The 12,774-nt window shown below is 56.6% G+C and overlaps 1 protein-coding gene across 1 annotated transcript in view; it reads left to right on the top strand.

The window, feature by feature from the left end:
- GREB1 (growth regulating estrogen receptor binding 1) overlaps nucleotides 1-12,774 on the top strand; it is a 71,425-nt gene that overhangs the window by 14,882 nt on the left and 43,769 nt on the right. The window contains exons 5-10 of the mRNA XM_045884108.2: nucleotides 426-569; nucleotides 1,434-1,562; nucleotides 4,954-5,067; nucleotides 5,551-5,694; nucleotides 8,089-8,274; nucleotides 11,754-12,104. Coding sequence (XP_045740064.1) covers nucleotides 426-569; nucleotides 1,434-1,562; nucleotides 4,954-5,067; nucleotides 5,551-5,694; nucleotides 8,089-8,274; nucleotides 11,754-12,104 — 1,068 coding nt within the window. The remainder of the gene's footprint in view (nucleotides 1-425; nucleotides 570-1,433; nucleotides 1,563-4,953; nucleotides 5,068-5,550; nucleotides 5,695-8,088; nucleotides 8,275-11,753; nucleotides 12,105-12,774) is intronic.

Here is a 12,774-nt window from a genome sequence, read left to right as displayed (position 1 = left end):
TGTGATCGCTTGCTGTGACCAAGTTCCTCATCAGCTAGATGCACCACACTGCTGGGGTCCATCTTTCCGGCAGAGGGTGACTTTCAGGATGGAGTGGGGGGGAGCCGGGTGTTGGCTTTTCCTCTCCTTCTGAGTAATAGTCTGTTCTTTCCTTGGACTTGAAGGGCAGCGATGGGGTGACTCATTTGTGTCATCTCAAATGCTCACGATGCCTCCCACTCCTGATAATCAGAGCTGTCCCCCAGACAGATTCCCCTGGCCTTGGCATGGAGCACCCCTGCCTCCCCCTGAAGCAAAGCTAGGAAGGTGTTGGCACCACTTGAGTTATCTAGGTATCTAGCTCTCTTGTGGGACAAACTCCAGTCTAGAAAGCATTTCAGAACCGGTGGGGAATTGGTTTTCACCCGTGCATCTTGCCCCCTTAGAGTTCAGAAGCCGGCAGACCTTGGCCAGTACTTGCTCGAGTTCCCTCTTCCCGCCCGCGGAGAGCTCTGGGCCTCTGGCTGCCTTCTCCAGTGAGCCCGTTCCTGGACCGACGCCGAGCATCCCAATGGGAGCCCAGCCTGCAGGTGAGTGGTGGGCGGCGAAGTGCCAGAGGTGCTGGATCCGTGGGCCTGGCGTGTCCCCCGCATGTCCCCGGTGTGTCCCCGGCATGGCGGCTCGATGAGGCAGCCACACATTCTTCAAGATAAATAAGAGGCGTGCTTTGTCTTCTTTCCCAAAGTGCCTTTGTGTTTCATCTTGAATTTGTAGTAGTTTCCGGCACAGCGTGCTTTGTTTTTCATTTGGAAAGATGTCCTTCGGTCCTGTTGGCTACGGACAGTGATCCCCTTGGTGGTGGTGTGGTCTGATCAGCATGATTCACAGGGCAGCTGGCTTCAGAACCATGCTCTGAACCCCCTCATCACTGCCACCTCACCCACAGGAAACGTTTTGTGCTACCCCCGACTCTGGAGTGCCTTCTAGACCATTCTGGCTGACGTGGGCATTTAAGCAGTGCAGTGAGAGTCTTACTGCTCAGAAGAGCAGTACCCCCAGCTTCCCCCAGCATTATCCTCAGGCCCGGGGAGCCCCAGGCCCCGTGAGCAGCCTGGAGCTGGGTGACTACAAGCCTGACAGGTTTCCTGAGCATGTTCGGTACAAGCCTGAGCTGGGAGGGTGAGGGGGAGGAAGGCGGAAGAGCCTTGCGTGCACCCCTGGGATTCAGGGGCCCCCCTGGCTCCTCAGGTCTCCCTGGTCCTGCTTTCACCCAGGCCGTGCTCATTGGAACAGGAGTGTGTGTGCGTGTGTTTGTGTGTTCTCAGCAGGCAGAATCACTTCTTGGCGTAAAGCACGTTTATAAAAATGGAAGAAAAGTAATTTCCTGCTAGCTGGGCTCACGGAGCGTCCTGTGAACTGACTTTGCGCCCCCCCTTCTCTCTCTCTGCTGCCAGGACCAGCCTCTGAGCACCCCTCGCTAACGGCAGCCGTGGGTCCAGCTGTTCTCAACGGCAGAGATTCCCCGAAGCACCAACAGCTGGTGAAGAACGACCTGTCGGCCATGCCGCGGCCCTCGGCGCTAGGTGCCATTGCCTGTCCAGGGGGGTCGCGTTTTCCTCCGGGCCAGGCTGTTGTGGGGGTTGCGGGAGCCACCGTGCTGGGGCCATGGCGCCTCCTGGAGTTGGTGTGGCACAGAGGGCGAGTCAGGACCAGCCAGCAGGTGCCTCCCGAGTCTTGGAGGCCATCCAGGCCCCAGTGCTGGGTGGGACCGCAGCTTCGGCCACCGACTTGGGTGATGGGTGTACGCCAGGAAGCATGGGCGGCCGGTCGCCTGTGGGCTACGCATCAGGAGGGCTGTAGAGTTCTGGAGAAATAGGGGGCAGCGTGGTGTCAAGGGAAGAATGTGGGCTCCCAAATCAGATACATGTGAAATCGAAACTCAACCATGTCTCTTATTAGTTGGGGGATCTTGGACAAGCATTCTGACAAATCGTTGCCTCATCTGGAGATAAGAATTGTGCTCTTAGGGCAGCTGAGAGGGTCAGATGAGGGGCTGTATGGAAATTCAGGGCACCTCTGGAGGGCTTCCTGGAGGAGGACAGCTGAGCTACTACTTACAGTTGGGGAAGCAAGCGAGATGGTAAGGGAGGGAGCGTGGGAGAGGATGAGGAGGTGAACGAAGGGGTTAAGCAGACCTTCTGCTAGAGCTGGGGCCATGGAGTCTGACTCTGGGCTCTGTGCTTGCCCCTCCATGCTCGCGGGAGCCGTTTAGTGAGCCAGGCTTCCCTCTCTCCTCCTCCATGCACACAGCTAAGTGGATTTGGGGATCCAAGACTATCCACTGGCAGTGCCCGTAGCAACTGTCCAGCCCCACACTCTGGTAGGAGAGGAACGTGAGGCCCAGAGAGGCAGCCCAGGCTCGCCCTGCTTCCGTTACGTGGCCTGGTGGGAGTCTCCCTCTTAGTTGAAGGACCAGTGTCTTTTCTGAATTGGACCTGAGACTCCCCAGTCCTAACCAGCATGGAATCCAAGGTCAAGCCTTTGTCCCTCCTCCTGCAGAAGGAGCCCCAGGCAGGCCCCCACTTTTCTTCCTGTGACTGTGAGGTGCTGAATTTAGGGTGGCCAAGGACCAAGCCTCTGGGACTGTGACGGCAGACCTGACCTGTGACACCTGCCCTGCCCAACCTTCACCCAAGCAGCAGGGGACGAGGGCCTTGCTCTGGTGAATGAGGAGCGGTGTGGGAAGGAGAAAGCCCCCAGGTCCCTAGCAGCACTCCAGCCCTGCTGGAATCTGGCCCCAACCAACCTGTAGACCCTCATTCATTCCCTGCTGTTTCTGCTCAAGACCTCCACACTCGGGCTGTGTGGGAGGGTTCAGTGCCCTCCCCGTCCTGTCTCTACCCCCTGGCCATACATCATGATCTCTAAGCATTCTCCCCACCCCGCGACTAACCGCAGCTAACCGTGCCTTTCAGGACGTAGCTCAGGTGTCCCCTCCTGCAGGAGGGCTCCCTCCCTCTCTGGGATGCCCCAGGTGTCTGTCTCCCTTGCCCGGCCATGTGTATCCTGCAGGTAGTGAAGTTCCCGAGAGCAGCGTCGGTGTCCTCCCCATCTCGGGGCCCTTGGCGCCCGGCTGCCGTGGATGCTGACTGAATGGAGTTGTTTTAACAGCATAGCCAAAATGTCACAGGTCCTGGGCCTTCCCGCCCGCTCTGGGGAGAGAGGAAATCAGGTTTAAGAAACTGTTTCTGAAACTACAAGAGGTCTTGAATATGGGCTTGAGGGCTGTGGCTCAGTGGTTCTCAGCGGAGAGGTACTGCCCCCTGGTGGGGGCTGTTAGCAGGTGCCCAGGATCCTTCCTTGGTGGTCCCAACACTGGGGGTCCGGGTGCTCCGTGTCCTGCAGTGAGTGGTCTGCATAATGAAGAACTGCTCACCCAGAGTGCCAAGTAGTGACCCCCTCCCCAGTACCGGGAGCCACCGCGAGAAATGGTCCACATTGGGAGCGCAGGGACAGCTCCTGGGGCTGTCACTTTGGCAGAGTTGATGAGCTGAGTCCACACTAGGGGCGGCTAGAACTTGTGTCCCAAAGGGGAAAATATGTGTAGACCTTCCGTCCTTAGTGTCGAGGCCCAGCGCCTCCTTGGTAGTTTAATGTGGTTTTCGGGGCGCTGGCATCTTCATGCCTGTGGGAGGGCTTCTGTTGGCACTGGAGGATGGATGTTCGGGCAGTAGAAGCTGTGGTCTGAACAGAACGGCCGTGATCGTAGCTGCCTCCCGCATTGCCGATGGGGGGTGGTCGACGGAGCCCACCTGCTTGAAAGCTCTGTGTAAACAAAATACCTTGTATTTTAACTTTTTATTCACTTTATTCTTTTCTGATCAGTCTAAGGAAGAGGTGAGAATAACTTTATTACCTTGAAGAGACTCTAGAGCAATAACCCTCAAACCGCAGAGCACTCAGGCATAGCCAGGGCGCCCAGGAGTAGTGGCAGTTTTCTCCCTCTTGTTTCCAGAGATCCGGTTCTATAGGTCAAGGCAGGGCCCAGGAGCGGGCAGTTTTAATGAGCCTCTGCTGCTTCCGTCCAGCTCCTTCTCAGACCACATTTACAGAAACGTTGCTCTAAACTATGGTTTTCAACCCCGGTTGTGAGTTAGAGTCACCAGGGAGCTCGGGGCCCTCACGATGCCCGGGCTCCCCCAGGTGCTGGGTTTTGGTCTACTTGGGATAGATAGGCTTGCGTCCATGCACGGAGAGATTTAAAGCTTTCCCAGGTGAGTTTATCATGCAGTCATAGTTGAACGTATAGCTCTAAACGTCGGGGAAATTTTGTCGGATTGATAAAAAAAATATGGTAACCGATCCTTGATGTTTTGAACATCAAGCACGAGTCACGCACATGCTGTTATCTAGAGTGGGCAGAAATGACTCGACAGCAGCAGCGAGCACCGAGCACCAGCTTCTGTTCCCCTTGATTTTTTTGGTCTGAGGCTAGCGGTCAAGGCTAGGGTGGGAGTCGAGCACAGATGGAGCAGTACTGCCCCCCAGTGGTGAAGCTGTGATGGTGGATTCAGTGGTTGGTTTGCAGAAACGCATCCTCTTACTGGAATGTTCAGAGGAGGACCAGGAGGAGGATGTGATCTTGGGGGCTGCCAGTCAGTGGGCCCAGACTCTGTGCTTTATGTGCATGCTCTTTAGTCTTTATCAAACCACCTTTCACGGTCAGGTTTATGATCCCATTTTAAAGAATAGGGTGCCGAGGCTCAGAGATAATGCTCAGCACTTGGGTGGTTTGGAATGAAATGTTTACTGAAAGGGACAGGATGTTTCCTCACGCCCAGATGCTTCACTAAAACAGCTAAGAACCATTGTAAAGCTCTGATGTTTAAAAATTGCAGGTGTTCTCCAAATCAGGGGAATGTTTTGAAACTCGTCCTTAGTGACAGCCTAATCTGTACTCTGAATGTTGTCTAGGTATCTTATCAAACTCCGGGCCCCCCAAAAAACGCCACAAAGGGTGGTCTCCAGAATCTCCATCAGCTGCAGATGGTGGCTACTCCCAGGGTGGTGGGAACAGAGCTAAGTATGGTAAGTGACAGCGACCTTGCCAAAAATCCAAGACTCGGGGGCTGGTGGTGGTGCTGGTGCTGAGGCCCGGGGTGGGCGTGTGCACGTGCACACCGTGTGAATTTGTGTGAATTGGCGAGGATGTTCTAGGGGGCAGACTTGGGTATGACCGAAGGGTCTCTCATATGTTGGAGCTGCACAGCAGAGCCCAGGGTCCTTGTACAGCAGTAAGCTAGCTCCTTGACCCTGAAGAAATTTAAAAGGGGCTTGCCTGTCACGTGGCAGAGAGATTGAAGAGGAGACTGATGTTTGGTGGGGAAGGTTGGATCAAGCGACCTTAAAGATGCTTTGACCTCAGGAATCTGTGATTCCAGGACTCAGGTGTTCCCCTAAGTAGGAGTAAACATCAGGCTGCAGCAGATGTGCAGGCCGGCCTGACGTCGGGTCTGCCAGAGAGGGAGGCCCGTCCCACGCATCTTCCTAACATTCTTGGCGTGTTTCTAGAGAGTGCAAGCATGTCCTGCGTGCCCCAGGTTGGCTTGGTGGGACCAGCTTCGGTCACGTTTCCTGTCATGGCCTCCGGAGAGCCGGTGTCCGTTCCTGACAACTTGCTGAAAATATGCAAGGCCAAGCCGGTGATATTTAAAGGCAAGTATAGCAGTGGGACAAGTGGTGGAGGTCGGGGAGCCTGGAGGAGTCCGCAAGGAATAGGCAACAGGCTGAGGCCAGGGGTGTCCTCCTGAGAAAGCTCTAAGACCCCGCCCAGGGCAATGAAAGAACAAAGCAGACCAGTCACTAGCGTAGCCCCTGATCAGATGCCGAGAGTTCTAGAGCTGGTCACGGTTTTCCACAACGAGCCCGGGAGAAATGATTCGGTTCCACGATGTCCATCTGTTCGTTCATTCACGCGTTCATTCATTCAACCTCATGAGCTGCTGCCCCATGAACAGGCCCAGTACGAAGCACCAGGGATCGGAGATGGATCCATCAGCCCCCTGCTTCAAGGACCCCTGGTCGGGCGGATGGTCCTGTTGTCACCCTGGGCCACTGGTATATTTTGACTATGAAATCTGACTTTGGGAAAGGAATGTCTATGTTCACCCTGTGGAAGCATAAAAGAAAACTAGATTCGATCTGTTTTGTGACAGTTGGCGTCCATCGTATGCTGCGTGGAGGTAGATGTTTTGCTCAGCTAAGGAAGTCCCTCTCCAGTGAAGCAGGAGATCTTGAAATGTGAAGCTTGGGTGGGACTTGTTTGATGATGGTTTCGCTGGTCCCTCATGCTGGCCTATGATAACACACACGCGTGCATTCCGATCCTTAATTAAGTTAATACTGTATTTGGTATCGTATTTGTAGGAAGAGAGGAGAGAGGGTGGTGGGAGAGTGGGAGAGAGATCTTACAGGCAGTTAAGAACTAACAGAGGCACTCCTTTTTCCTAAAAAACCAAAAGTGGACAGGGTATTTAGGAATAAGGGTGCAAATCTGGGTTTTGGACTGGGCATGAGACAGGGCCAATATCCCATTGGGCCCTATTAGCTGATTAAGGTGGAGGTCAGCATGCAGCAGCATTACCTATGTTCTTCGCATGGCCATCTCCTGTACGTGGTAGGCCCTGAGAACACAGTGATGGGAAAACAGAGCACGGTGATATGGGCAGGACCTGCACCTGCACCTCCCCCGAGCCAGAAGCCCCAGGAAAGTCGGGGTGAGGCTCCAGCAGACCTGTGTCTAATGGCTAACGACCTCAGATGGAGACCATCCTCCTTGTTCCTCAAGTTCACTGCACTTCCTGGCGCAACTGCTCTGTTTGAGCCATGAGCTCTTTGTAACATCCTTGCCTCCCTGGCTCTCCCCTCCCGCCCCCACCCACCACATGCCCAAACCCCACCTGTGCTTTAAGATCCACCCCCGTGCCTTCTCTGTGAGACTGCCTTAGTTTCTTTTTCACCTGGGCCCCCATACAGCTTGAATCATAATGTTGGTGAGCAGTGGCACCCCCTTTGTGGTCCCTGGTCCAGAGAACCAGCCCCCCCCCCCCCCCCCCCGCCAGGACCTATTAGAGGCGTGAACTCCCAGGAGCATCCCAGAATCACAGTCAGGCCCCATTCCTGAATCCTAAGCTGTATGGTAGGGTCCAGCACTCTGTGTCTTAGGCTGCCTTTCAGGGGATCCTCATGCACCCGCAGGTTTGAGAAGCAATTCCTTGAGGGTGTGAACTGTCTCAGTCATCAGATTCTCCCTGGAGCCAAGCACGATGCCCGCACGTAGCATACAGCGGGCGTTCAATAAGTGTGTGTTTGGTGCGTAAGTGTAGACCGCCTGAGTTCAGGACAGCACACACGCATTTAGCACATCTGATCATCTCAGCAGCCCCACGGGGACTGCGTGTGTTCACCCCATTGTACAGATGTGGAGACTGAGGCTTAGCGATGTCAGACTTCCTGCCCAGGGCCCCCCCCCCCCCCCAGCTGGTGCACAGTGCGGAGGAGAGTCCAACCCAGCCGGGCTCTTCCGCCTCTGGGGGTTGTCATCAGAATGAATCTATAACGTGCGCTAAAGTGTTGGTCAAGTTCTGTCAGGGCCTGGAGCCTCTGGCCTGTACAGTGATTTATTTTCCTAACCCAGCTTGCTCAAGAGCCCCGGGAGGATGGGAATCAGCATCCCACGTCGGGGAGTCGGGGCGGTGGGGGGTGGCTGGTTGGCAGGCAGTCAGCAGAGAGCCAGAAGGTGCTGCTTCCATGAAGCGTTCTGTTGTCCGTGCTGAGGAGCGGCCCGGGGTGACGCTTCCGCCACAGGCCTGTCCCTCTGGGCCGCTCACGTGTGAGATAAGGCAGTGAACATATGCCACAGCCCTGGTCCGTTATCCGAGCCGCTGCGCCAGCTCAGCAAGGGCCGGAAGTCCGAGGTCTCCCCAAAACGGGGCACGAGAGTTACCCCAGCGGCATCTGGCCTACACGCTTTGGCCCCCTTGTGTTTGGAGATGCCACATGCTGTGCCCACTGCCAGCTGTCGAGCGGACGCGGCTTCTCCTTCTGCAGGCCACGGGAACTTCCCTTACCTCTGCGGGAACCTGAACGATGTGGTCGTGAGCCCCCTCCTGTACGCATGCTACCAGAACTCGCAGTCCATCTCTCGGGCATATGAGCAGTATGGGGCCTCCACCATACAGCCCATCTCAGAGGAGACACAACTCCTGCTCACCGTCTACTATCTCGTGCAGCTGGGTGAGTCTCCCTCCCATTGCGCGGGAGTCGCTGGTACGCTAATCAGCGGAGTGGGAAATGCAGAAGCTGATCGTGGCCTGTCACCCGGAGCCCTTGTGAAGCCACGGGGCCCGTGGGGATGGAAGCCCGGGGAACGTGCTGATGCTGCAGTCAGGTCAGCGCCCGGAGGGCCTGGGCAGGGCTTAAAGTGGGTCAGAACCTCTGGAGATAATCCAAAAACCATGCACCTGCCAATTCAGATGCGCAGAGGGATCAGGGAATAAAACAAAGGCTCTGCCCTCAAGAGAGTATATTCTAGTGGGAGAGGAGCCGTAAACAGGCAGAGTGTGTGAGCAGGGAGAGGGAGCTGTGTGTGTGGGGGGATTGGCTCAGCGTCACGGAGAAAGGCCTCTGTGACGAGATGGTGTTCAAGGGGCCCGAGGGGGAAGGGGGCCCAGAGGGACCCGTGAGGAGGTGGGGGAGGCGAGGGAGAGGCCCGTGAGGGCTGCGGGCCAGGCCTGGTGGCTGTAGCACAGTGGGGGAGGGGGTGCCGGCGGAGGGGCAGGGCCTCGGGGTACGGCCAAGAGTTTGCACTTTAGACACACTGACAGACAGCTCCGCGTCCGTCAGCTCTGGCTGCCCTAGCAGAGTGCCTCAGCCTGGGGGCTTAAACGGCAGACATTTATGCTTCAGGGTCTGGAGGCTGGATGCCCAACATTCAGGGTGCCAGACGGTCGGGTTCTGGGGAGGCTTCCCTTCCTGGCTTGCAGACGGCACCTCCTCTGTGTGCCCCTGGGCCCTTCCTGGGCACATGAGCGTGGGGAGAGGTTCAGAGGGTTCCGGTGTCTCTATTCATACCACCACCGGTCCCACTGGACCAGGGCCTCACCCTATGACCTCACTTAACGTCAGTCCTTCTTTAAAGGCCTTATCTCCAAAGACAGTCACAATGAGGGTTATGGCATCCACATAGGAATTGGGGAGGGGGAACACAGTTCAATCTGCAGCACCTCTGGAATGCATATGATCTGACCTTCACTTCCAGAAGACCACAGCGGCTGCTGCGTGGGGCTGGGTGGTGCAGGGGCTGTGTTGTCCCAGTGGAAGTGGGAGGTGGCTTTGACCACTAAGGGTCACGGGAGGGTGGTGCTGGATTCTTTTCTGAAGCTGTAAGGGCGGTAGGCCGTCTGTCTGAGGGAAGGGAAGGAACGGTGCAGCCTGGGTTCTGCCCTGAGTCCCCAGGTGGATGGTGGAGCCAGAGGGTGAACAGGCATTTCGAGTTTGAGATGCCTGTGAGGCTGCCGAGGGGCGAGTTGCAGGATTTGGCTGGACAGGACTTGAGCCCCAGGGAGAAGGTACAGCTACAGGTGTCAGTTTGGGGAACACTGGCCCAGTGATGATCTGCACTGAAGCTGGGAGACTGGAAAAGAGCCCCTGGGAGAAAGGTGCCGATGTTTGAGCTTCGGGGCACCCCAGCAGTCAGAGATCTGGAGGAGGAGGTGGCTGAAGAGCTGGGGAGGCACGCGGTTGGGCAGAACCTTGAGAATGTTGCCTGGAATGGTCAGGATTCTGGGAGAACATGGCGTGTGTCTTGCTCTTCCTCATGATCCACAGTTCATGCATCAGTAAGCCCTGCTTCGTCCCAGACCCACCCTTGTCCACCGTCCCCATCAGGCCTTCCTTGCCAGGGAGCTGCTCTTATCACGTCTGTTACAATTGTGAGTCTGATCGTATCTGTTCTCTGCTGGAGCCTGCCGAGCTTTCCTATCACACACTCAACCCACGCTGGTTCCAGGGGCCACGTGACCGGCCTGCCTCCCGCAGTCCCTCCAGCCCTGCTGTCCCCCCAGGCATACCAGTTTCCCCTGCTCTGGCTGTTCCTTTGCCGAGAAACGCGCCTGCCCAGGACATTTGCACGACTACTGCTTCATGGCCTCCGAGTTTTGGTTCGTATGTCATCTAGAGAGGCCTTCTCGTCACCGTATCTAAGACAGCGCCCCCTCCCCAGGCCCCCATGGCTCTGTCTACTGTTTATCTTGTGTTTAGAGCACTAGCACCCCCAGAAATTACATGCCATGTGTATTTGTTTACTGTAGGTGCATGTCCCCCACTTAGGATGTAAGTGCTGTGAGATCAGGATGGTTGATTTCGTTCTCGTCTGTGTGTCCAGCAGTACCAGCCATGCAAAGTTGGCTCTCAGCACGTGTTGAAGGAACAGTAGACACGGACGCAGAATCCCGTGAAAGCATTTCAGGAGAGGGACCAGCCCCCTGAGTCAGTGAGGCCAGGAGCGGAGTGAGGGCTCATTATTGGCCATTGGGTTTGGGTGTCTGGAAGCGATTGGCCCCCCTGATGATGAGTGTGTACGAGGAGTATGGGGACAGAAGCTGTGCGTGTGCTGTGGGGGGTTGGAGACAGGAGGTGAGGAAACAGGCGTGGTGAGGGTAGACAACTCTCCCAAGAGCTTTGCTTGGTGACAGTGATTCCACAAGGGGGTGTGGGCTCAGGGGCAAGATTTTAGAGATGGGAGGTCTAACAGCTAATCTAATAAAATCATGGCTTAGCCAGATGAGGGGGTGGTGTGATCCCCGTCGTTCAGGTCAGGAACCAGTATCCTAGGATAGCTAGCTCTCGGTCTGAGCTGGTGCTGGGTAGAGCTGGGAGGGAGCACGTCTTCTGAATTGAAGTGGGGTGCTCTTTCCTCCAGCTCACCCAGGTACAAAATTTGGACAAATGCACCAGAAAATGTCTATAGGAAAGAAATGCTAAAGTATTCAGTCTCACTAGGCATCTGAGAGGCACAAAGGAACAAATCAAGTAATGTTTTTCAGTGAAATTAACACCAGCGATGGTATCGAGTGGATCTAAGGGTGCAGTAAACCCAGTGTCCTCACCGCCCTTAACATCACGGTGGGTTGGCACACTTGGACCACCTGGAAAGAGCCCGATCATGTGTACTAGCTGGCTCTAGAAGCCCGGTTTTGAGAATTTAGGAAGTTAGTAGGGTCCATCCCTGAAGATGTGTGTTGTGGAGGTATTTTATAGCAGAGTGGTTATTTGGAAGCAATAGAAGGATCAACAGTGGAGACACTGCTGAGTAAGTGGCGGTGAATCGCTCGAAGGGACCCGGTGTGCCCAGCGACAGTGCTGGTTCCGGAGACCGCAGACAGCGTGACACCCGGCTCTGCGCACAGGGGCGGGGAACGAGACAAGCCCTGAAGTCGGAGGCTTCAGTCCTTAGAGCGATTTAGAACCTGTCGCTGAAAACCAGACTGAGAGACGGGCAGGACGAGCTGTGGCGTGGTTAGGCTGGGGAGCGCGTGGCTGCTCGCGTGCCCTCCCGGTGCTCGCGTCCCAGCCTCCCGGCCTCTGTAAGACGGTGGAGCCCGAGTGACGCGTGTTGGGTTACAGCCGAGCCCGCCCGCACGCATCTCCCCAGGCCCGCGCTCCGGGTTCGTGGGCGGGCGCTGAAGCCTCTCGGGCCGTCTTGTCGTTGCCAGCAGCCGACCAGGTGCCCCTGATGGAGGACCTGGAGCAGATCTTCCTGCGCTCGTGGCGCGAGTCGCACCTGACCGAGATCCGGCAGTCCCAGCAGGTGCAGCCGCAGCGCTGCCCGCCCACGGCCGGTGCCGCGGCCCCGGTCAGCTCGGCGCAGCTGCCCTGGCTGGCCGGCCTGGCCGCTAGCTCCGGCAACAACAGCGTGCACATCATCGAGTGCACCTACTCCCTGGCCGAGGGCCTCTCGGAGATGTTCCGGCTGCTCATCGAGGGCAAGCTCGCCAAGACCCACTACGTGGTGATCGTCCGCGCCTGCCGCAGCCCCGCCATCGACTCCTGCGTCGCGGTCACCGGTGAGCCCCGCGCCCGAGCGTGGCGGCTGCGGGAAGAGCAGCTGTGTCCTCTTCCCTTGCAGATCCGCGCACTTTGCCTCTTGTGCTGGGGTTTGTAGCAGCAGTCGGTTAGGGACTGCGGTTAGTGCCCTCCTGGTGCGAGGGGCGCGCGCCGGCTAGCGTGCCGAGTTAGGATTCGTTCCTCCTCCGAGTGGAGGGTGAGCATCCCCGTTTCCCCCTAGAGAGCCTGGGCAGCTCTGGAGCCCGGACAGACGGGGTGGAAAGCCCGGCTCCATGCACCTGGTGATGTGACTGGTCCCTCCCTGACTGTGGCCCTCCGTTGCTTGAACTAGCTAATGCACAACAGCAACAACAGCGATCTTGTATGATGTAGATTAATGAGTCAATTAACTCAATTAACTAATAAATTATACGAGTACTTATTGAAGCCCTACTATGTGCAGCCGCTGTTCTAAGCGCTGGGGACACAGGCACGAAGACAACGAGGTCCCTGCTTCCCTGGAGCAGACATTCTGGCGGGGGAGGCAGACGCCAGACACAGCGCAGAACATCTCGGGTGGAAGGGCCAGGGGATGGAGGATCCCATTTGGGAAGCTGGCTATTAAGAGGAGTCAGGAGAACCTATCGACAGAGGTGACGTTGGAGCAGGGGCCTGAGAGAAATGAGGAGG

The sequence above is a fragment of the Mirounga angustirostris genome, unplaced genomic scaffold (assembly GCF_029215605.1).
Source record: "Mirounga angustirostris isolate CCGP_5_RB_7025 unplaced genomic scaffold, mMirAng1.0.hap1 SCAF_10, whole genome shotgun sequence".
Classification (NCBI taxonomy): Eukaryota; Metazoa; Chordata; class Mammalia; order Carnivora; family Phocidae; genus Mirounga; species Mirounga angustirostris.
Note: the sequence above shows the minus strand (reverse complement) of the source record. Positions and strands in the feature narration are given on the sequence as shown.